The sequence below is a fragment of the Hyla sarda genome, chromosome 4 (assembly GCF_029499605.1).
Source record: "Hyla sarda isolate aHylSar1 chromosome 4, aHylSar1.hap1, whole genome shotgun sequence".
Lineage (NCBI taxonomy): Eukaryota > Metazoa > Chordata > Amphibia > Anura > Hylidae > Hyla > Hyla sarda.
The window spans coordinates 265719564-265746009 of NC_079192.1; the positions used below are offsets into that span (position 1 = coordinate 265719564).

Here is a 26446-nt window from a genome sequence, read left to right on the forward strand (position 1 = left end):
CATGATGTCACGCTGCTCCGGCCCCTGTATCGCCTGTCATTACGCACAGAGCGAACTCGCTCTGTGCAGTAATGATGGCGGGGTGCCGCAGCGGCGATCCCCAGGGTCCCCAGCAGCGGGACCGCGGCGATCTAACATCTTATCCCCTATCCTTTGGATAGGGGATAAGATGCCAGGGGCGGAGTACCCCTTTAAGGGGTTAAGACCCAAACGAGTATGTTTCCATTCAGAGGTAGAAAGATGACCAAGGACAACTTCTGCATGAAATGTACTTCCCCCCCCCCCCTTGTTTGTATGGATTTTCTCAGGGGCAGATGTGAATGAAGTCAATAGTTACATAGTTACATGGGGGGGGGGATGTATCAAAACCTGTGCAGAGTAAAAGTTGACCAGTTGCCCATAGCAACCAATCAGATTGTTGCTTTCATTTTTCCGGAGGCTCTTTAAAAAAATGAAAGAAGCAATCTGATTGGTTGCTATGGGCAACGGGGTGACTTTTCCTCTGCACTGGATATGATAAATCTCCCCCATAGTTTGTAAGTTTGAAAAAAAGACAAGGGTCTGTCAAGGTCAACTTAAAACCCTACTGTGAAAAAAAAATTATTCTGATGCCAATTGCCAAAATTCCTTCCAAATATGGAACTCAGAATAAGTCATTGGATCAACGTTTGATGCCATGGAATATGTGGCTACTTATTAATGAATTAAAATTAATAGTACGTGAATGCTTAAAATGCATTATTTTTTTTTCCATAAATATCAATTATATTTGGGAATTTCTTTTATTATATGCGCCCGTAGCATTATGTAATCCACTCATGAAACTAATAGTCACCATTAAACCAATACAATAGAAAGCATTCAACTCTGGTACAGAATAGAGACTAGTGTACGAACAAATTAATTTAAGTTAATTACACTTAAATTAAAACAGCTATCAAAGTGGAATAAAGGATCTTAAAGATACAAAAAGCAATGCAGTGGAAAATTATCTAAACAAAAATCCCTGTAATTGCAAAATGAAAACATAATATTTTGCTTCCATTTACACAGGATTGGTATTTGCTCCTTAAATTGCCCACTGGAGGACATACTGCTCAATAACAGAAATATCCCTGCTTCATTAACAGTTTCCAAATTATTTGTATTAAAACAATTAACTGAAAGTTTATGGTCTCATTTATGCATCAAACAGCTTGGACACACAAATATCTTTGTAGAAATAATTACCTTTAATTATCTATTACACCCACTCCTAGCCATGTATTTTGCACTGTAACTGGCCCTTGACTGCTCACATTATACTTGTAAATACAATGCTTTCTACACTAAAGCCAAGAGATTTTTTTTTTAAAGGCAAGAGATTTTTTTTTTGTCTGCCCCAGTGCACAATTAAAAATATCACAGAGAATAATGAAGAACTTATCAATGCCCAACCAGCACAATTAATAAACAGGGAGTTTAATTTCATGCACTAAGATACACAGGCTATCTGGTGAACAGCCCTGGTAGGCCTGCATTATAAAGTGTGAATATAAATATATATGAGAATAGTTGCCGATATTAATGGCAGGAGAATTCTTGCAATGAGTCAAAAAGTTAATTTGATTTGCAAATGTTATATAAAAATTCCATGCTGAGAAATGGGAAAAAAGATTGAAGTTGTTGTAAGGCTCATATCTCTATAACAGTGAAATACATCAAGGTATCTTAGTATTGACACCGAGAAAATAAATAAAATACAGTCTAAACAAAAGCAGTCATGAAATTGAAGTTGGACATACAATAATTGTAACAGAACATGCAGTAGCCTACATTCTTCTAATTATGGACTTTTTTTTTATCATTTCTATTAACATAGTACAATCTCTAAAGTACAAGCCCAGAAATGTGTTCATTACCTGAACTATCAGGTTTCATGCTGCCAATGGGGCAAACATGAGGATGAAAGGGAAAATAATTTGAGAAGAGTGAGCAAGAGGAGACATGACATCCAAGAGCTTAATATTAGTGATGAGAAGGGGCCATATTTGAATTCACGATATTTTGCGAATATTTGGAGGAGTATTCGTCCTATGTTTGTGAAATTCACATATTCGCTATGTTCGTTCACTTTTTTCATGGGAAAATCATAATGAAATTTGTATAGTGCACATGCGCAATTATATATTTCAACTAAAACTATACCCTACACTAGAACCTATCTGCTAAACTAATATACCCTATCAAAAGCTAAAAGAAGGGAGGGACCTGTGTCCTCCGGAAGTGCCGATATTTCCAAATAGTTGCATACTTGCATATAAGAAATATTCTCGCTCCACATTGACTCACATAGTTAATAATATTGGAGCCTTCTTTGGACCACAAGCTGGAAGCAGGGAGGGATGATCACTTTTTTTTGTGAAGGGAAAAAAAACGAATATTCTTCATATTCTTCATTTCGTATATATGTATACGAATATACATATTTGGAAAATCAGCCAGATATTTACAAACCAAGGAAGCTTTCCAATAACAGGGTGAGAGAGGACCATTGTTTTTGGCCTTCCCCAGCCTACATAATGTCAGGTTCTTACCACCCAAGCTTGCCTGTTGGTATTGGCTTTTCCCAATGCCCTGTGGCTGTGAGTACCAGGATAATAATGGGAGGTTAGCAATAGCTTTTTTGGGGGCTATTGCTAAGCCCTGGCTTATTAACAGATGCTGTCTGTCAGATGGCTTCTACCAAAAAAGCCTGCATAGTAAGGTTTAAAAAAAAAAAAATAATAATATTTTTCCAAAGACATGCTACCCTACACAAAGCCTTGTTAGCCATTTTATTATAAAGAATAAAAAAAATGCTGGTCCTCGATGTTGTTCACCAAATCCAATGTAATCCACCACATACACATATGAAAAAGAACTACACAAAAAATGGTTAGCGCATTAAGGAGCCTCTCCCATTTTTTACCATGCCTATTTAATAAATCTCATGTGCAATAGGGAGCATTTGTCCCCACATCATTAGAGGCATAATTTACATTATTGCCAGTATATAGTGTCTATAAACAGCAAGGAGAAAATAAAGTTTCTGCATACTGTAAGGGGTGGGGTTTTAAAAAAATATTGCATATTATTCCACTATTATAAATATCTTAATATTTGATCTGGTACATCACTCTTCTCTTACAATCCTCTACTTAACATGTCAATTATTCCTAACAAATATTCCCAGTATACTGAATATAAAATGCTTATTCCATTTACAATTAAGGAAATTATATTACATTTTCAATGTGCTCATAGCAAAGTCACCAACCTCTCAGCTGTGCAGTGTTCTTTTTATTTTTCCAAAGCCATGGGTTGCCTTAACATCATATTTGCCTGTTGTTCCAGAACAGAACACAAACTGAAATGTACTAATATAGTAAAAAAAATAAAGTGTCAGACTCCCCAATGTTTTTCTTTCACTAAAGATAAAAAGATCCAAGAATCATCAAGTTATATTTATTCTACATATGAAAAAATACTTCTTTAGTTATCAGGAATGAACTAGACATTTTTTACACTAGATTTAAGTCAAAGTAAACAAGATGTTTATAGGATTTTATTCTTGCTGTATAAGGAAAGAAAAACTGTTTGTAACAGTATGTGAACAGTAAAATATGTCCAATTAGAAAATGTAAAAGAACTTTTCCAATGGCACGCGCATTCTGAGAAGCTAAATCTTATAAATTGATAATCTGTAATATTGTCCCGATAAAGGGCTGGAATACCATTTACATGGAATGTGCAAGTGGTGCAGGAGAGGTGTCACCCACCACTGCTCTATAAGATGGGAGGTGAGAGGGATGCAAGGTGCTCCTGCATCTTTCACAACACACCCCAAGCATTATAGAGATCCTTGTCCCCCATCCAACACTCTAGAGATCGGATCATCCATCCATCTCTATACACTTAATACTCCTCCATTTAGCACTGTAGATACCCTTTTTCCAGCAGCACTGTAGCTATTCTCCTCCTTAACCCAGCACTGTAGAGGTCCCCCACCCCTCTTTAGCACTGCAGATAACCTCTCCCTCACAGTAGAGATCTCCCCTCTCTCACCTAACACTATTTAGATTCTCCTTCACCCAGCACTGTAGAGACCCCTTTCCCAGAGAACTGTAGAGATCCCACCTATCCCACCCAGCACTGTAGAGATCCCAGCAATGTAGAGATCCACCTCTATCAACCAGAACTGTAGAGATCCCACCTTTCCCACCCAGAACTATAGAGACCCCCCACTCTTTCATGTAGCACTATAGAGAACCTTTCAGGAACCGGACTGGTATGCGGGTAGTGGATCGGCTGACTCAGTGAGGCGATGACGTGGGCCGTACCAGGGGACTGGTTTTAACCAGAGCCCGCCGCAAGGAGGGATGGACTTGCTGCGGCGGTAACTCCAAGGTCGTATCCCCTGATAGCGACTCAACCTCACTGACAGCTGAGACAGGCGTGGTACACAAGGATAAGGCAAAGGCTAAGTCGGACGTAGCAAAAGGTCAAGGCAGGCGGCAATGGTTCGTAGTCAGGGGCAACGGCAAAGAGTCTGGATACACAGGCTAGGGATACACACAAAACGCTTTCTCAGGGCACTGGGACAACAAGATCCCCCAAGGACAGGAAGGGGAAGTGGGTTTATACGTGAAGGGAGTGATTGGAACTGATTGGACCAGGCACCAATTAATGGTGCACTGGCCCTTTAAATCTGAGAGACCCGGCGCGCGTGCGCCCTAGAGAGCGGGGCCACGCGTGCCGGGACTGAGCAGGAAGACGGGGCAGGTGAATGGAACGGGATGCGACCCGCTGGGAACGCATCCACGCCGGGGGACACAGAGCAGCGCAGCGAGTCTGACCGGGGCGCTGCAAGCAAGATCAGAATGGTGCGAGCGCTCGGGGGGAGGAGCGGGACCCGGAGCGCTCGACGTTACAGAACCCTTACCCATCACTGAAGGCACCCCTTTTCCACAACACTATAAAGTTCCCCTCCCTCAACCAGCACCACAGAGATCCCACCTCTCCTATCGTGCACTATAGACATCTGCCCTTTTCCACACAGCACTATATAGATCCCACATCACCCACCCAGCATTGTGGAGACCCATTTCCCAATGCACTGTAGAGATCCCACCACTCCCACCCCAGCACTATGGAGATCACACAACTTCCTCCCAGCACTATAGAGAACACCCAACCAACACTGTAGAGACACCTTTCTCACAACACTCTAGAGACCCCCTTCTCCTCATTCCGCACTGTTGAGAACCACCTCTCCCACCCAACACAATAGATATCCAACTTCCCTACCTAGTACTATAGAGATTTTGCTCTTCTTTTACCCAACACTATGGAGATCCTCCTCCCCTTACGGCACTGTAGAGAACCCCTTCCCCACTCACACGCACACACACACCACACACAAATCCCACCTGTCACTCCTTGTGTAAGCATCTTGTAAAAATGCTGTGTGTACAGCTGTGTTGTGTTCACCTCAAGCCCAAATACTGTGTTCACCTCAAGCCCAAATCCAGCCGAGAAGCACTGATAGGGAAGGGAATGAGAATGAGAGAGAAAGTGTCATTCTGGGTGTAGTACACAGCGACTGTGTGCTGCAGCACTGGTGTGTAAAACAACTGAAAAGCTAATAGTAGCCAGCCAGTTAGGGTGAGCAGAGCACTAAAAGCGTATTGTCCTCCATTAAGTGTATCCTGTGCGTACATCTAAGTAGTATACCATTTTTTTCCTGGTATAGTCTTAAGGGCCTGGATACTGTGAAAGGCCAGGCAAAAGTACACACTTACTGGTGTTGTAGACAAATCCTCTTTTAAGTGTACTGGAGCGCATTGTCCTCCCCTCATAAGTGCATATCACATACGTACATCTAGGTGGTGTACCATTTTGTTCCTGTTAAAGTCTCAATGGCCTAGACAATGTGAAAGGACAGCCAAAAGTATACACCTGGCAGTGTTGTAGACACATGCTGTTTTAAGCGTACTGGAGTGCATTGTCCTTCCCTCATAAGTGCATACCACATACATACACCTAAGTGTTGTACCAATTTGTTCCTGTTAAAGTCTTAAGGGCCTAGATACTGTGAAAGGCCAGGCAAAAGTAAACACCTGCTGGTGTTGTAGACAAATACTGTTTTAAGCGTAGTGGAGTGTATTGTAGAGGACAGTCAGCAGCTACTGCCCAGCCAAGAAGTGGAGGAGACATGCACCGCTTCCTCCGCTAGGCAGGCAAGTAGTGATGAGGAGAGTGGCGTGGGAGGTGGTGTTGCGAGCCTTCAGGCTCCTGAAGCAGACACTGGTGAGGAACCTGAGGAGGACATCAGTGACATGCAGACACAATCGGTGATAATGAAGCCGATCACACTTGGGAGCCGTGTGCAGAAGTGGCTTCATCATCATCAAATCAGGAGGGTTGCAGGTTGCCCGTGAGGCAGCAGCTGAGCCAACAAGGTGGTAGCATGGTTGGCAGTCGGCATGGTGGCAGAAATGGAAAGTCTGGAGCCAAACGTGCCCAGGGTAGACCACCTGATTTGTGGTAGCCTACTTTCCCAGGAGGTAGTGTAACAGGGTTTCCTGGAGTCGGCGGCAGTAGCAGTCAATCAGTGCAGACTGTTGGTGGGAAAATCAGCTACTCGGCAGTGGGGCAGTTTTTCATCAAGCATCCAGAGGATGTTAACCTGGCCACATTCAAGATGTGTCGGCAGAAGGTGAAGCGTGCCCAGGGTCACAATGTTGGCACCATGGCCCTGCGTCAACATATGCAGCGTCACCATAAAGCGGCCTGGGAGAACCGTGGCTCAGATGTGGTGGTCCAGCCTGCTGCATCACCCAGTGTGTCATACCCATCTTATGTCGCTCCAGATGCTCCTGCTCCTCCTACTTCGAGTAAGTCCTTCAGCCTGCAATCCATCGACGAAGCCATGTCCAAGAGTCACTCCAACAGTGCGGAAGCAGAATATACTCTTGTCCAAGTTGCTGGTGCTGCAGTCCTACCCTTTTCATTTGATGGACTCTGCACCTTTCAGAAAACTGATGGCTTGTGCCGAGCCAAGGTGGAGAGCTGTCATTTCCCAAGCTGTCATTTCTTTGCAAAGAAGGCAGTACCAGCCCTGCACAATTTTGTGGAACAGAAGGTGAGCCAGTCCTTGAGCCTGTCGGTGTGTACCAAAGTGCACAACAGCGCCAACAAGGAAGCCTGAGACATGCGCCCTGCATGCCACATGTGTTCAATCTGGTTGTCAAGCGGTTCCTGAAGTGTTCCCCCTATCTGCAAGACATCCTAACAATGGGAAGGAAACTTTGCATACACTTCAGCCACTCGTACACGGCAAAGCACACCCTTATTGAGCTGCAGCATCAGAACGGTATCCCCCAACATAGTCTGATTTGCGGGGTTTCCACATGGTTGAATTCCACCCTCCATATGTTGGACCTATACAAACAGAGAAAAGCCATTACCAATCAGGGACAATACATGTCCTTTATGGGTAGATGTCCACTGGGTAGATGTGGTTCCTGCACAGCCACAACAGCAACTTGGTCAGGTCATGCTGCTTCCGCCTCCAAGCTCTCAGGCCATTGGTCCTGTGACAGTGTGCAACTCCGCCTCCTCATCCTCCACTGTTTCCTCAGCCTCCACTGCACGGACAAGCCTCAGTGCCCCTCCAGCATACCATGTGTGCAGGGCACGGTTGTGTCATGCTGTTCTTCACATGGTTTGTCTTTGCAAACTGGGTCACACAGGGGAGGAACTGATAAAAGTCATTCATCAAGAAATCGGAGCATGGCTTACTCCATGAAACCTGGAAATGGGAACTATGTGACCGACAATGGGAAGAAGATCTTGTCTGTGCTGCGACAAGGAAGCCTTAGCCATGCGTCCTGCATGGCATATGTGTTCAATCTGGTTGCCAAGCAGTTCCTGAAGTGTTCCCTCCATCTGCAAGACAATGGGAAGGAAATTTTGCATGTACTTCAGCCACTCGTACACCGCAAAGAACACCCTCCTTGAGCTGGAGCGTCAGAATGGTATCCCCCAACAGTCTGATTTGCAACATTTCCACACATTGGAATTACACCCTCCATATGTTGGACCTATATGAGCAGAGAAAAGCCATCACCGATTTCTTGATGATCCAAGCGGAGAGGGGGACTCCCCTGTTTAACTTCAATGTCAACCAGTGGCAGCTCATATGTGACACCTACCATTTGCTCAGGCCCTGAGAGTTGTAGTTTTGCAACAGCTGAAGGCACACTGAGTTAAGTAGCAAACCAGTATGTCTCCAGCTGTTGCATAACTACAATCCCCAGCATCCCCAGCCAATGTAGTATGCCTCCGGCTGTTGCATAACTACAAGACCCAGCATGCCCTTCCGCTGTCCGTACATGCTGGGGGTTGTAGCTTTTGCAACAGCTGAAGGCACACTGGTTGCAAAACACTGAGTTTGTTACCAAACTCGGTGTTTCACAACCTGTGTCTCAAGCTGTTGCAAAACTACAACTCCCAGCATGCACTTATAGACCGTACATGCTGGGAGTTGTAGTTTTGCAACAGCTGGATGTTTCCCCCCCCCCCCCAATGTGAACGTACAGGGTACACTCACATGGGCAGAGGATTACAGTAAGTATCCAGCTGCAAGTTTGAGCTGCGGCAAATTTTCTGCCGCTGCTCAAACTGCCAGCGAGAAACTACTGTGAACCCCCTGCCCGTGCGACTGTACCCTAAAAACACTACGCTACACTAACAAAAAATAAAATAAAAAGTAAAAAACACTACATATACACATTCCCCTACACAGCCCCCCTCCCCAATAAAAATGAAAAAATGTCTGGTACGCCACTGTTTCCAAAACGGAGCCTCCAGCGGTTGCAAAACTACAGCTCCCAGCATGCACTGATAGATCGTACATGCTGGGAGTTGTAGTTTTGCAACAGCTGGATGTTCCCCCCTCTCCCCCCCCCCCCCCCAATGTGAACGTTGCTGGGGGTTGTAGCTTTTGCAACAGCTGAAGGCACACTGGTTGCAAAACACTGAGTTTGTTACCAAACTCGGTGTTTCACAACCTGTGTCTCCAGCTGTTGCAAAACTACAACTCCCAGCATGCACTTATAGACCGTACATGCTGGGAGTTGTAGTTTTGCAACAGCTGGATGTTCCCCCCCCCCCCCCCCCCAATGTGAACGTACAGGGTACACTCACATGGGCGGAGGATTACAGTAAGTATCTGGCTGCAAGTTTGAGCTGCGGCAAATTTTCTGCTACAGCTCAAGCTGCCAGCGAGAAACTACTGTGAACCCCCGCCCGTGCGACTGTACCCTAAAAACACTACACTACACTAACAAAAAATAAAATAAAAAGTAAAAAACACTACATATACACATACCCCTACACAGCCCCCCTCCCCTCCCCAATAAAAATGAAAAACGTCTGGTACGCCACTGTTTCCAGAACGGAGCCTCCAGCTGTTGCAAAACAACTACTCCCAGTATTGCCAGATAGCCACTGACTGTCTGGGCATGCTGGGAGTTTTACAACAGCTGGAGGCACCCTGTTTGGGAATCACTGGCGTAGAATACCCCTATGTCCACCCCTATGCAAGTCCCTAATTTAGGCCTCAAATGCGCATGGCGCTCTCACTTTGGAGCCCTGTCGTATTTCAAGGCAACAGTTTAGGGCCACATATGGGGTAAATCGGGAGAAATTGGGCTTCAAATTTTGGGGGGTATTTTCTGCTATTACCCTTTTTAAAAATGTAAAATTTTTGGGAAAACAAGCATTTTAGGTAAAAATTTTTTTTTTTTTTTACATATACAAAAGTCATGAAACACCTGTGGGGTATAAATGTTCACTTAACCCCTTGTTACATTCCCGGAGGGGTCAACTTTCCAAAATGGTATGCCATGTGTTTTTTTTTTTGCTGTCCTGGCACCATAGGGGCTTCCTAAATGCGGCATGCCACCAGAGCAAAATTTCCTTCAAAAAGCCAAATGTGACTCCTTCTCTTCTGAGACCTGTAGTTCGCCAGCAGAGCACTTTTTACCCCCATATGGGGTGTTTTCTGAATCGGGAGAAATTGCGCTTCAAATTTTGGGGGGTATTTTCTGCTATTACCCTTTTTAAAAATGTAAAAATTTTGGGAAAACAAGCATTTTAGGTAAAAAAAATTTTTTTTTTTACATATACAAAAGTCATGAAACACCTGTGGGGTATAAATGTTCACTTAACCCCTTGTTACATTCCCGGAGGGGTCAACTTTCCAAAATGGTATGCCATGTGTTTTTTTTTGCTGTTCTGGCACCATAGGGGCTTCCTAAATGCGGCATGCCCCCAGAGCAAAATTTGCTTTCAAAAAGCCAAATGTGACTCCTTCTCTTCTGAGACCTGTAGTGCGCCAGCAGAGCAATTTTCACCCCCATATGGGGTGTTTTCTGAATCGGGAGAAATTGGGTTTCAAATTTTGGGGGGTATTTTCTGCTATTACCCTTTTTAAAAATGTAACATTTTTGGGAAACCAAGCATTTTAGGTAAAAATTTTTTTATTTTTTTTACATATGCAAAAATCGTGAAACACCTGTGGGGTATTAAGATTCACTTTACCCCTTGTTACGTTCCCTGAGGGGTCTAGTTTCCAAAATGGTATGCCATGTGTTTTTTTTTTTGCTTCCTGGCACCATAGGGGCTTCCTAAAGGTGACATGCCCCCCAAAAACCATTTGTCGCTCCTTCCCTTCTGAGCCCTCTACTGCGCCCGCCGAACAATTAACATAGACATATGAGGTATGTGCTTACTCGAGAGAAATTGGGTTTCAAATACAAGTAAACATTTTCTCCTTTTTACCCCTTGCAAAAATTCAAAAATTGGGTCTACAAGAACATGCGAGTGTAAAAAATGAAGATTTTGAATTTTCTCCTTCACTTTACTGCTATTCCTGTGAAACACCTAAAGGGTTAATACACTTACTGAATGTCATTTTGAATACTTTGGGGGTGTAGTTTTTATAAAGGGGTCTTTTATGGGGTATTTCTAATATGAAGACCCTTTAAATCCACTTCAAAACTGAACTGGTCCATGAAAAATAGCGAGTTTGAAAATTTTGTGAAAAATTTCAAAATTGCTGCTGAACTTTGAAGCCCTCTGGTGTCTTCCAAAAGTAAAAACTAATACATTTTATGATGCAAACATAAAGTAGACATATTGTATATGTGAACTCAAAAAAATTATTTTGAATATCCATTTTCTTTACAAGCAGAGAGCTTCAAAGTTAGAAAAATGCAAAATTTTCATTTTTTTCATCAAATTTGGGGATTTTTCACCAAGAAAGGATGCAAGTTACCATAAAATTTTACCACTAAGTTAAAGTAGAATATGTCACGAAAAAACAATCTCGGAATCAGAATGATAACTAAAAGCATTCCAGAGTTATTAATGTTTAAAGTGACAGTGGTCAGAATTGCAAAAAACGCTCCGGTCCTTAAGGTGAAAAAGGGCTCGGTCCTTAAGGGGTTAAAATCCCTATATTTTGATGACCTATCATTTTTTTTTATTTTTCTGAATAAGCGGCGGTATGAGGGCTCATTTTTTGTGCCATGATCTGCACCTTTTATTGATACCACATTTGCATATATAAAACTTTGAATACATTTTTTTGAGAAGATGATGTGGCAAAAAAACTGCAAAAAAATGTTCTTACATTTATACCGTTCACTGTAGGGGATAATTAATATTATATTTTGATAGTTCAGACATTGACGCACACGGAGATACCAAATATGTTTAATAATTTTTTTTACGTTTTTTGGGGGTAAAATGGGAAAAATTTACGTTTTACCTTGTCATTGGGGGGAGGGGATTTTTTTTTCTTTTTATATTTTTTTAAACTTTTTTTTTACACTATGTGTGTCCCCATAGGATACTATTTATTGCAATCATTTGATTGCTAATACTGTTCAGTGTTATGCATAGGGCCTAGCACTGATCAGTATTATCGGTCATCTTCTGCTAAGGTCTGCTTGATCTCAGAAAAGAGCAGAAGACTTCAGGATATGGACGGAGGCAGGTGAGGGGACCTCCGACCGCCATTACAGATGATTGGATCCCCGCGGCAGTGCTGCGGGTGATCCGATCATCCATTTTTCTGACCGCACTGCCGCAGATGCCGTGATTTGTATTGGTCACAGCATCTGAGGGGTTAATGGTGGACATCGGCCCGATTGCTGAAGTCCGCCATTACCGGCGGGTCCCCAGCTGTTGATAGCAGCCGGGACCTGCCGCACATGATGCAAGCACCAATGTACGTCATGTTGCGTAAAGTAGCACTACACCATTACGTACATTTATGTCCGATGTCATTAATCGGTTAAATAAGCCCTTAAAGGGTTACTCCACCCATTTTCCTTTGTATAGAGGAGAAGATGTCTATACCTAATGCTTAATGAGAAATTAAAAACAGGTCCCCAGACATCCATACGTCAGCAGGATGAGGTTATCTAACAGGCAGAGTCAATGATAAATGTCTATTTTACTAGTAGATCACCTGACTCAAGCCTGTACAAGATGACACCCATTGTGACATTGAGACATTACATGCCCAATGGGAGAAATTAATAGAAAGTAGAAAAAGGTAAAGCAAAGAATTGAACTACAGTGAAAAAATATGTTTAATAGATGCATACAATTGATAAATGAATAATTATGTTGTATTTAAAAAGAAGGTATCACTGTGATAACATTTTCTTCCAAACTTCAAATCTGCATTTAGAATAAGACCTAGAATCAATAATCCTTCTCCAAACTTGACTAACTACAACCTGCAATTTTATTATATCTGAGAGATCTATCTAGTGTGTGGGGGAGAGGTAAGTTTTTTATGCCTAAAAGTAAGATTGTCTTTGATGCCTACAGCATCCCATCACAACGCAGAATTTAATATATATTCTGAGGTTGGTAAATTAAAGCTGAACTGAGATTAGTTGCTATGGGTGACAAAGGCATTCCAACTTTCGGACAGTTTCATAAAGTCACTTCAGTGTTGTTAGTCCCCCATCATCACTACTATCATGAACATTTTAGGTTGTGAAAATACCAACTGTATGGTCGTGCAGTTGTTATGCTATGGTTTACACCAGAATACCTTTTAAAAAATATAATGAGATATAAAAGTGATATATAAAGTGATAAAAAGGGCCTCTAAAAGTAATGTCAGTTAAAGGAGTACTCCACCCCTAGACTTCTTTCCTCTATCCAAAGGATAGGGGATAAGATGTCTGATCACGGAGGTCCCGCCACTGGGAACCCCAGCAATCTCTCCTGCAGCACCCCCTGTCATCTTGTGCATGGAGTGAACTTCGCTCCATGCCTGATGATGGGCGATCCAGGGGCTGGAGGACTGTGACATCATGTCCCCCCCCCCTCAATGCAAGTCTATGGGAGAGGGCATGATGGCTGCCATGCCCCCTCCCATAGACTTCCATTGAGGGGGAGAGCTGTGACATCATGAGGGGGCGGGGCTGTAGTATCATGATCCTCCAGCCCCTGTATTGCCGTCATCAGGCTTGGAGTGAAGTTTGCTCTAAACACAAGATGAAAGGTGGGACCCCAGCAATCAGATATCTTATTCCCTAATCCTTATTCTCTAAACCTTTAAGGCTAAGAAACTTATTTTAATATTTTTCATGGGAAAAGATCTTATTATCTAACATGCAGGTGTGCACCTGGATAATATATTTGTTTGGTAAGTCAGTGGTTTGCATTTTTTTTTTTTATCCAGTGTTATGCATACTAAATAAGACTGCTACCTTCAAATTGTAAATGAGAACAAGGAAAACATTTTAGTCAATTGCTCTGAGAACCATTAGGGATTCTTCATTAGTAGGTTTTGTTGATGTCTGTTCACCACACTAATGAGAAATGTTGATATAAAGAAGAATACATCAAACGTGACAATACAATGGTTTAATCAAGCCAGTTCCCTACATTAATCTTTTATCTTAGATTTTTTATTCATTATTATTGCATTCATTAACTCATTTTCTGCCAAACAAGAAACACAATGTAATCAGCAATACATTCAGTTTTCATCTAGCTAGGAAAGGGGTCATTTAACAAGGTAGAATGACTTTGCAGGTCTTTTGGGAAATTATTTAACATCATTTTTAAATGCATTTTAAAGTCTAGATTAGTCAAAAAAGGAACCAAAGTAAAAGTTTAAGTTTACAAAGTGTAGTGTTTATCATGTAGAATAGAAGTAAGCTGTGGTATAGCTATAAGAGGTGTAACACGGTAACACTCAGTGCAACCAGAGTTACTATGCCCCTGGGTCTGACACATTCACTGGGCTGTGTGTACTGTTGCCTGCTCAGTGAACTGAACAGCAAAGCATACAGTATATCCCTTGCCGCCCAGTTACTACAGAAGCAGGGACTACTGACTGTGCCTGAAGCCAATTAAAAAACAATTGGATTTGGACTAACTTGATTTTTTGGTCATATTTGGAACAAATTTGAATCCTCTCTAGTTTTAACTGTAAAATTAACCCAATGGAGTCAAAGAAACTAGGTTAGAGTGGAAAGATAATTTTGGCTGTAAATCCTCCTTTCCAATAGGATAATTTTTTGGTTCTATCACCATAAGGTTTGGGCACTTTTGTGGACTTGAGAGCTGGAGTTGACTTCATTAGCTCCTCCCTCCTCAGGGAACTCTGAATTCCTCTGTTGCCCCTCTGGAAACCCCTATAACTCATCTTTGTCATTCAACCATCAATTACTTGCTTTGAAAATGCTATAAGTTATAGTTAAATAATACACCAAAAGCAGAAGTAAAAAAAGATTTCCCCATTGTAAGAATTCATTAGAAAATCCTTAATTAGAAATAGTCCTTTAAGCTCATCTGACACTACTGTATGTATCAGGGTAAACAGAGCACTGACAAAAAATTCACTATTTGCACAAGATATGCAGTATAAATCTACATTCACATGATTGCGTTTAGTCATTTATAATCATCTAAAGCTAATTTACATTAGCACTATGGCTTTGGTTCTTCAAGGATACATGACAACATGTTTCCAGGTAGACCTTAACAAATCCTGACATTTGTAAGTGACTTATAACGGGGTCAATCATGTTTTAACATGTTTCTCATTTCTGTCATTGTGTCAACTGCAGATATGTCAGGCATAAATGTTTCATGTAAAGCATATTATCTCGACATTCTTTTTTATAGAATGTCATTCAATTCTATTTATAAAGGCAATTGTATGATTCTAAGACATGTAGGCGATCAGTAATTTAATGAACTGTAACTTGATGACTACAAAAGGTCATACATTTAGTAAGGTTAAAAAAAATAATAATAATAGTGCCTTTTGATATAAACCTTTTGCATTATTCACTGCTTTACAGATACTGGATACATTTCCATGATAGAATTAGGTGCACCCTTGGTGTTGATATAGTATGCAAAGTAAGCCTTTTCATTGCAGGTTACCTGTCTTGTACATTCTGATACAAAAGCTAAAAATAATTGAAGTAGGCTGATTTACTTATGTACAGAAAAATCTGAAAGACTTACTCAAAAGAGAAAGAAAAATGGCAGGATTAACCGAACAGCTTTGTTATCATGAAAATGTTGTGGATAAGTAATCATCTTTGCTTAAATTTCTTCATAGTATTAAGTCATTGAAAAAGAGCAAACTTCCCGAGAGACATTGCATTGTTAAATGATCATTTTAATGTTCCACAATATTTTACTGCTAAAATTAATATTCTAATCTATGCATTTCATTATTTTAATGTATGTTTTTTTATATACTGTAAAAGCCTAGTAACAAAGGAACAATTCAGGCAATATCTAAGATAATGGTAATTCAGTGATGAAAAAAAAAATATATATACATACATACACAGTGGGGATCAAAAGTTTGGGCACCCCAGGTAAAATGTGTATTAATGTGTATAAAGAAGCCAAGGAAAGTTGGAAAAATCTCCAAAAGGCATCAAATTACATATTAGAGGTTCTTATAATATGTCAACAAAAGTTAGATTTTATTTCCATCATTCACTTTCAAAATAACAGAAAACCAAAAAATGGCATCTGCAAAAGTTTGGGCACCCTGCAGAATTTATAGCATGCACTGCCCCCTTTGCAAAGCTGAGACCTGCCAGTGTCATGGATTGTTCTCAATCATCATCTGGGAAGACCAGATGATGTCAATTTCAAAGGTTTATATATCAGTATATTGAGCTATAGACATATGTACCTTATATTATCCTCATGCATTCCCAGGCTAAAAATATATTATGTGCGCAACCCTGCCATATACTAACCATAATATTATTTATTTGACCTATATAGCTATTATAGACAAGTTGTTAAGTTAATATATTGCAAATAATTTCTGTTTCATGTGTGCTTAGTCAGAGGCGTAGCTAGTTCCCCTTGCTCCCTTGGCGAGGTGCTGTATCGGCGCTTTCACCCCTTTCAGTCTCAGACACCTAAACCCCCTTCATCCTCAGTCACCTCACTCACCCCCCAATCCTCACACACCTCACCCCCCCCCCATCCTAAAACACCTCACAACCCTTTATCCTCAGACACCTCTCCCCCTTTATCTTCAGACACCTCATCCCCTTTATGCTTATCCTCAGACACTTCACCCCCCTTTATCCTAAGACACCTCTCCCCCTTTATCCTCAGACACCTCACCCCCCCCCAGTCTCTTCACAGCAAACACACACACCCATTCCTGAATCCACGGTCTCTTGCTCACATCTTCAGTCCCGTCCCGTCTATTCAGCACCCCCATCTTCAGTCAGTACACTCTCCCTCCAGTGCCACAGTAAGGATAACCTGTCAGGCGAAGGAGGCAGCTTTTCTTCTGTGCACTGCCTGGGAATTCTGGGGCAGATATGCCTGCCTGCACATCCGGTTCCAGTACCCCCTGCTTGTCTGGCCTGGACCAGATTTTTAAAGGGCCCATGCACGGGATAATAGTAGTTGTGCTGACAGTGTAGCGCAATCTGTGTGGCTCCCCGCTGCACTCCTTATAGGGATTCCCTGACACTTGCCATCATCCTAAGCAGGCTGTATATTCATCTAGCAGTGGGGCAGTCTGGCATGTTTGTGGGTTCACCAAACGGTAGGTATGCAACTGTGCTTAGTACAGACAGTGTGTGTGTAGGGGGATTTACTATTCTCCCTGCGTCAAATGTTGTCCCATTTATGAGGTAGTGGTGCCGAAATTGTGACTCTTCTACAAGGTTTACATGTTCTTGTTTTAGTTTTTTAGTTTTTCATGAAAAAGGGCATGGCACAAAGTTGATAAACCTGATTTATTTTCTACTGTGTATGACACATTTTTGGCAGAAATGTTGGTTCAAATTAAACCTCAAGGAAGGTGGTGTAAAGAAATACTCTAAAAAAAAGATATGTCAAAAAGTAAGTGTAGCATCATATAATGCAAACAAAGATTAACACTCATAAGTCGTACAACCACAGATAACAGTAAATACTGCCCAGTGTATGGGCCTCTTGTGCACAGGCTCTACAGAGGCACAAAGAGTTTCTGTGGACCATGTGGAGCTCAGGAGTAGTTTAAAGGCTGAAACCAGGCCCATCAGCCTGTAATGAGATTTGCAGAAATGTTGCATGGTAAGCTTTTGCAAGAGTAGATGCAGCAATCATGCATGCCTGATTAAAAAAATGCATAAAGATTACATACACACAACAATACGATTTAAAGAGTACCTGTCACCAAAACATAAGGGGTTAAACATAAATATGTTTAACCCCTTAAGGACTCAGGGTTTTTCAGTTTCTGCGCTTTCGTTTTTTCCTCCTTACCTTTTAAAAATCATAACCCTTTCAATTTTCCACCTAAAAATTCATATTATGGCTTTTTTTTTGGGTACACACAAAAAAATTCCAAAGTCCAAAAAAGCATATTTTTGGTCACTTTTTACACCATTAAAAAATGAATAAAATGTGATTAAAAAGTCCGATCAAAACAAAAATGGTACCAATAAAAACTTCAGATCACGGCGCCAAAAATTAGTCCTCATAATGCCCTGTATATGGAAAAAAAAAAAAGTTATAGGGGTCAGAAGATGACATTTTTAAACGTATAAATTTTCCTGCATGTAGTTATGATTTTTTCCAGAAGTACGACAAAATCAAACCTATATAAGTAGGGTATCATTTTAACGTATGGACCTACAAAATAATGATAAGGTGTCATTTTTACCGAAAAAATGTACTACGTAGAAACGGAAGCCCCCAAAACTTACAAAATGAAGTTTTTTCTTGGATTTTGTTGCACAGTGATTTTTTTTTCCATTTTGCTGTTAATTTTTGGGTAAAATGTCTAATGTCACTGCAAAGTAAAATTGGTGATGCAAAAAAATAAGCTGTAATATGGATTTTTAGGTGGAAAATTGAAAGGGTTATGAATTTTAAAAGGTAAGGAGGAAAAAAACGAAAGTGCAAAAACTGAAAAACCTGCGACCTTAAGGGGTTAAATGTCAAAGGTTATTTGCAGTATGACAAGTTTTTTTTTACATTTTCTAACAAAAATATTTTCTAGTTTTCAAATGTCATAACAGACAAAAATACGGCTTCCTCTAGTCTTTTTCCATGCATTAAGACATTAGAAACAGGCATATAATATCAAGTCATAACGCAAATGCATTTATATTTCCCTACAAACAGTAATGACAGTGACAAGGACATGAGAAATGATGTTTTCCTGTCAATCTTGAGAGCTTCAGCTGAGAGAAGGCTGCCTGCTGAGATAGATTATTTAGGAATTCTGCTTTTGTCATTCCATTAATGATCAATTCCAATCAGATATGAATGTTCTTATCATATGATACAATACTATAGTTGTAAGGTGTAGTAATAGTTTTAGCTTCAGTCTTTCATACTAAAGCGTGAGGAGCATTGGGAACCAATAATCATTCTGTGAGCCAAATATATTCATCGAGCAGTTGTCTCTCCCTTCCTTCTTATGCAAGGAGAAAGTGATAACCAGTCTACCACTCAAGAGATTGCATCTATTGAGCTTTTGTAATAAGTTTCACCTTTTTACTGATTTTCTTTTTTATATTACTTCTCTTTTTTTCCACCTGGGGCTTTAAGTATTGGTGAACACTTGACCTGTGTGTTTTTCGCATACTTCTACATACAGGGGCTAATAAGTATAGGAACATACCTCAAAGTTCCCAAATTCCTTCCCTGCCTTCTATACCTTAGGATATTCAGGACTTAAAAAATTTGCCTATATGTAACCATATCAACCAGCCTAACTCTGAGGCTTCTGTACATAGAAACAGGGTTCCCAGCTTCAGGGCTGCATCTTTTTTGGTTTTTAACATAAAATAGATTTCACTTCCATGCTGAGATCTAATAGCAATGCGCTGATTTAGTACAATTTGCCACTAAACATAAAAGTGCATTTACTTACGCATAGAGCTCTTATGTCGATATATATATATATATATATATATATATATATATATATATATATAATCTGTTGATATATATATATATATATATATATATATACATATATATATATATATATATATATATATATATACCCTGTATATATGGCAATGTAGCTCAGAGCTCAGTAGACAGGCAAGCCGAATTAAACAGCAATTAGAGAAAGTGATATAGCTGAAAGCAGGGCTTTTCTTGCTCTTTATTTGTAAAAACACAAATACAGCCAAATTTATAAAAGCATAAACATAAAAATAAAACAAATATTGCTTGTCTAAGCACTAGCTAAATATGTTAATTTGCCCTGCCTTTGCCGGCTTCTACCTCACACGATAGCCAATGGTTTATAGATGTTAGAAGACCTCTGTAGTATGGCGTCCACATCAGAGGGTCTGTTCCGTCACAACTTCCCCCAGTGCACATTTGGCAACCTTTTTACTAGCCCTCCAATGAGGCTTAAACCGAAAGGCAAGGACAGGCCACACTACCAAACTGTCTGTCATTACAAAAAATCCAGTACAGTTTATATATATATATATATATATATATATATATATGTATCTACGATTAAGCACCTGAGGGTGCGAAACGCGTCAGATTGTGTCCTGCCTAAGCGTGTGAATAAAGCCATTGACAAGTTTTACCTGCATTTTCTCGAGTGCCGGACGTTTTCTTTTCTGTGAGAGTTCTACTAAGCCGGGAGCGGTACCGGTGTCCGCAGCACGAGATAGCGCAGCAAACGCGAGAGTGGTGAGCAGCCTGACCCTATCTGCATATATATATATATATATATATATATATATATATATAAACATACTCATTGGCAACTTAGGTACACCTGTGTACATTGGTATTAGGTATACTTGTATAATTGGTCCTTAACACAAATAGCTAATTAGCCAATTAAGTGACTTTGAGTATTGCATGGCTGTGTTCCAGAGAGTGCTGATCTACTGGGATTTTCACACACAAATAGCTTTAAAGTTTACAGTGTATGGTCCGAAAAAAAAGAAAAAGTCCAGTGAGGGACAGTTGTATGGACAAAAATGACTTGATGATGTCTGAGGTCAAAGGAGAATGGACAGACTGGTTTGAAATTATAGAAAGACACCAGTAATTCAGAGAAACACTTGTTATAACCAAGGTATGCAAAATACAATTTCTGAACGCATAACACATCCAACTTTGAAGCAGATGGACTACAGCAGCTGAAGATCACACAGGGTGCCATTCCTGTCCCCTAAGCACAGAAAACTGAGGCTACAATTCACACACGCTCACCAAAATTGGACAATGAAAGACTGAAAGAATGTTGCCTTGCCTGATGAGTCCTGATTACAGCTGCAACATTCAGATGGTAGGGTCAGAATTTTGCATAAATCATGCTTTAAATAACCTATCAACCTTAAAGATCGCTCAAAAATGGACCATATATAAAAATAGGTCACCTTTATTATGAAAATGATACAAAAAATTGGTTAAAAGCAAGAGGCATGGGCACAGAAAAAGGTGGGGACTAGGGAAAGGGGGGGAGTGCAGAATCAAAAAGGATAATGGCTATGTAGCACTAATAAGAAGTCATGGCCAGCTATACCAAAGAAAAACAATAATATAGTAGTCCCACATAGATGTATAGGGTGGGTCATTTATATAGATACACCTTAATAAAATGGGATTGGTTGGTGATATTAACTTCCTGTTTATGGCACATTAGTATATTTGAGGGAGGAAACTTTTCAAGATGGGTGGTGACCATGGCGGCCATTTTGAAATCGGCCATTTTGAATCCAACTTTAGTTTTTTCAATAGGAAGAGGGTCATGTGACACATCAAACTTATTGGGAATTTCACAAGAAAAACAATGATGTTCTTGGTTTTAACGTAACTTTATTCTTTCATGGGTTATTTACAAGTTTCTGACCACTTATAAAATGTGTTCAATGTGCTGCCCATTGTGTTGGATTGTCAATGCAACCCTCTTCTCCCACTCTTCACACACTGATAGCAACACCGCAGGAGAAATGCTAGCACAGGCTTCCAGTATCCCTAGTTTCAGGTGCTGCAGAATGGGCAAAACAAAAATTGAAACAGGACCCTCAGTTTACGCAGAAGATTTTGTTCAGTGATGAGGCAAACTTTTATGTGAATGGTGAAGTTAACAAACAAAACCACCACTATTGGTCTAACACTAACCCACATTGGATGGATCCTTCCAAGACTGTTGGAACACAAAAATTGATGGTATGGTGTGGTATATGGGGTACAAAGATAGTGGGCCATTCTTCATCAATGGAAACCTCAAGGCCATTGGATATGCGGAATTGCTACATGATCATGTGTTTCCTTCTTTATGCACTGAAGCTGGCACGTTCCCTGAGTTTTTCCAGCAAGATGGTGCACCACCACATTATGGGTGTCAGGTCCAAGCATTCCTAGATGAACAGTTTCCCGGAAAGTGGATTGGTCGTCGTGGGCCAGTTGAATGGCCCCCAAGATCTCCCGATCTAACCCCCTTAGGCTTTTATCTTTGGGATCATATGAAGGCAATTGTCTATGCTGTGAAGATACGAGATGTGCAGCACCTGAAACTATGGATACTGGAAGCCAGTGCTAGCATTTCTCCTGCGGTGTTGCTATCAGTGTGTGAAGAGTGGGAGAAGAGGGTTGCATTGACAATCCAACACAATGGGCAGCACATTGAACACATTTTATAAGTGGTCAGAAACTTGTAAATAACTCATGAAAGAATAAAGTTACGTTAAAACCAAGCACACCATTGTTTTTCTTGGGAAATTCCCAATAAGTTTGATGAGTCACATGACCCTCTTCCTATTGAAAAAACAAAAGTTGGATTCAAAATGGCCAACTTCAAAATGGCCGCCATGGTCACCACCCATCTTGAAAAGTTTCCTCCCTCACATATACTAATATGCCACAAACAGGAAGTAAATATCACCAACCATTCCCATTTTATTAAGGTGTATCCATATAAATGGCCCACCCTGTATATGGCAGGACTAGGTAGAAATACAGAACAGATATACAGAGACCCCCCCAGTTCCCCAGTCACCCACCACACCTCACCACCTCACACCACCCCAGGGCAAAAGGTTCCGGAGGTGTGGTGGGTGACTGGGGCACCTCAGGACCTTATCCTTTGGTTTACATTGGTTGTATCCCTTCTTTATGTTGGGGGTAACATGCTTTGTATCAATGGTGGTGGTGTAACGGTGTGGAAGACATTTGAGCATTGTTTAAATGATAAAGCCTACCTGAGTATTGTTGATGAATTTGGGCCAGTATTTGGAGAATGTAAACAATGACTGAACCATAGACATACTAGAATATGGTAGTAATATAGTACATAACTGGAAATAAATAAAAAAATGTGATTCCCTTACCTAATTTTGGTAATGAATATGGAACCTTGAAGTAATCCTCATAGAATTCCAATAGCCTTTTTGTTATATTAAGAGCATAGTCTCCAGATCCCCTTCTTATTGCATCCGGTCGGGCATATAATCTCACCTACAATGAGAAAAACAAACATACTACCAGCTTAAAATACTTGTCAATTCATGTATTAAGCATAGCATATGGGAAAAACAAGCATGTTCAGATACTTATATGAATAGAAAATAACACTGCTGGTTTTTGAACCAAAAAGGATTCATCCATACACTATATTGTAATAAAATGTTTTTTTTTCCTTAGCTCCAAAAAAGATTTATGCCATTTTGAAGTCAAGAAAATATTTCAAAGGAATTATTCACATGTGTTTGCAAAAGATATGATGCTACACTGTATTAGGAAAATGGATGTCAATTTTATATGCAGGTAGGGTGTTCTGGAACATTCAAAAAGGAAAATTTATTATTGAGGGTTTTTCTTCTCCTAATGCATAAAAATAATACTTGTCAGAATATAAAACTGCCGCACAGCTCTTCTGATATTTCCTCTGTACATATTATTTATATAGAGCTAAACTGCTGCATGAAATAAACCTTGCTTAAGTTATTTTCCCAACCGACAATTAATACTGCAGATCTATTGCTGCTGTGCTCTGCTAAATATCCTTGTACTTTTTTGCATACTTTTAAACACTCTAATTTTAACTTAAATACTACCATAAAATGCTGAAAAAGTATTGTTATTTAAATTATTATCAATTATTCATACAGAACTCATAAATAATGCTGTCACTGGGGAGAATAATTACAATGAGCTGTTCTATTCACAAGCCAACACGCTAGCTTTATTCTGCAAAATACACATTTACATAAAAGTAGGTTCTTTAATGAATAGTAGCAATAAACAACAGAGCAATATTGTACAGTGTGATGACTTTTTCAACCCCAGAATCTTATTATAATATGATTACCATGACAGTTTTTTTTTTATACCAAATCATTTTTTACACCATATCTTTGTACCCAGCATCCATTAGCTTGGGAAAACAAGCTATACCCTTTATTAGGGAAGGAGTACCCAGATACATGAAGACAAATTGTATTGACATTACAATGGTTGTCCCCTTTGAATTTTTTTTTTTTAAGAAGGTAACTTCTTAAAAAATCACAAGGGCATATATACCATAGAAGCAGACTGTGCTGCTACTATGTGGTCTTGGGAAAACAACTCAGACCAAAACCTGCATGAAAATCTATTCTCTGCGGGTCCTAGAAATAAGGGTGTGTGTGTTAGCTAAACAATGATGCTCAATAGATAGGGACCAAAGGGTGAGGCCACTAGGATGCCACAGCCAATGACTGCATGAGTTTGCCGATGAAGTGTGCACTCAATGACTGTTGCATCTGCTGATGTTGACTCATACTTAAAGCACCAAGACCTCTTGTCCAAAGCAGTTGTGCATGATAGTAATAAAGACAGCCATAAGGAGACACCATTTTAATACTTGGTACGGGGCTTTTTTTTTACTCACACACGTCACAGGTAGATCACATGGTATCCTGCTGCTCAGACCACAAGTAATCAGTTGTAATTTATAAAGGAATCTGGAGGCAAATGCTCTATTTCGCTCCAACCTATGGAAAATGAGCATTACATTTCACTGCTGGCTCTTTGCTAGTGGTCATGGCACTGGTGGACTGTTACAACAAGTTGCTAAAAAAAATCTATACTCCTGCTTTTCACTACAGGGATACTATTCCTGTCTTCTATGCTCATATATTTCTGGGTCCCTTCTCTTCTTCTGGCCATCTATGTCAGGTTTCATTATGTGTCAACACTTCTGAATAATGGTAGGCTTCTTAAGCTTTAGCATTGTTCCTTACTATGCTTTTGCCTTGTCCTTTGGTATTGTCTGCTTTATACCTGTTGTGTTATTTACGATTCTGATAATTTGAAGGCTTATTTCATAGAAATGTGTCTTTTCTGAAATAAACCTTCATGCTTTTTTGTAACATTGCCACATGGGACTTTTATTGTCTGCAGTTCTTGGGTCAGAAATGTGGCTGGGCTTTATCAGCTGAGCTGGATTTACCTATTTGTTTGTTCATAATCAATAGAGCTATTCAAGTTTTAAAAGTGGTATTCCAGGATCATAAAGGATTTGTATTTTCTCTTCTCCCTATTTCTGAAACATGAAGTCAGAGCAGGATCAGCTTAACTAGTCAGTCATTGGTTGCTCTGGTGTCCTCAGCCAGTCATAGGCTAAGCAGGCAGGTCCTCCTCCTGCATTTTACCTTTTATTTTGACAATCCATTTCTCAATAGTAGAAAGGAATATAAATTCTATGTCTATCTGCCTCACAATTTATAAAGGATGCTATTACAGATCAATTTCTAACAATAGTTGTATGTTGCAGTATTAGTTTCCCACAAAAACATGACCTTTCATATCTCTTATCAGTAAAAAAAGAAATATTAGGAATGGTGCACTAGTCCACTGCTGTCCATTCTTTACACACACAACATAATATGTATTTTGATGTTCACATAAAATACTATATAAAAATTTTTTAAGATTTTTCACCTGTTTCTAATCCAATATAATGTAATGTATAAAACCTAAACAACAGTTAAAAATGTTATGCTTAAACTGATGTATAGCTGTTTGAATATAGCTGTTTGAATGGACATTCACAAGAACTGTAACTACCATCTTTAAATCAGTACTCCAGTTTGGTCAACTCCTTATTTTCTTATATCCATTCAGAATGAAATAAGAAGAAATAACACCACCTGGAAAATCGACACCCACTGATGGCCTTTTGTTTGGAGAGGACTTTATAAAGGATATTTCAAAGTATGTAGGTCTTTTCTCGTTCTTAGACAAGGACAAAACCTCAATAAAAAAAAGTTTTTCCTTGTCGGGTTTTTGACAAGGCCGCGCGAGGAAGAGCCCACTTTCCCGGTCAAAAGAATAATTACAGATTACCTCAACGAGGCCCATCACAACCATCTGACACTTACTCTACCTTCCATATCCCATCCACACATCCTACCAGTTTTTTACCCTGCAGGGGTAGAATGTGGAGGCCGAGAGGACTTTGTGGATTTAACGGATCCGGACCATCTACAGATAAGTCGCCCACTTGCACCTTCTTCTCACATACCATTAGGAGAGAGAATTCAATATTTTTTCCAAAATTAGAAAATGCTGACCTCAGATCTTTGGATACTGAATACTGTTCTGAGTTTCCAAATAGATTTCATTACAACACCAACACAACATCATCTCCCTCCTCCAATTCAATTTTCTTTATCAGATCAAAACCTAGTAAACAAAAATTTAAGGAATTGCGTTACAAAAATGCAATAATTTCTATCCCATCTCACGACCAATGCTTTCTAAGCAATTTATTTCTTGTGAAGAAAAAACATGGCAGATACCGTCCAGTAATCAATCGGATACTTCTCAACGATTTTGTCATCTACCGACACTTCAAGATGGAGGA

At 40.0% G+C, this 26446-nt stretch overlaps 1 protein-coding gene across 1 annotated transcript in view; it reads right to left on the reverse strand.

Moving 5' to 3' along the window:
- The window catches only part of TRHDE (thyrotropin releasing hormone degrading enzyme), a 670942-nt gene that overhangs the window by 414835 nt on the left and 229661 nt on the right, over positions 1–26446 (reverse strand). Inside the window, exon 3 of the mRNA XM_056574110.1 lies at positions 22929–23055. Coding sequence (XP_056430085.1) covers positions 22929–23055 — 127 coding nt within the window. The remainder of the gene's footprint in view (positions 1–22928; positions 23056–26446) is intronic.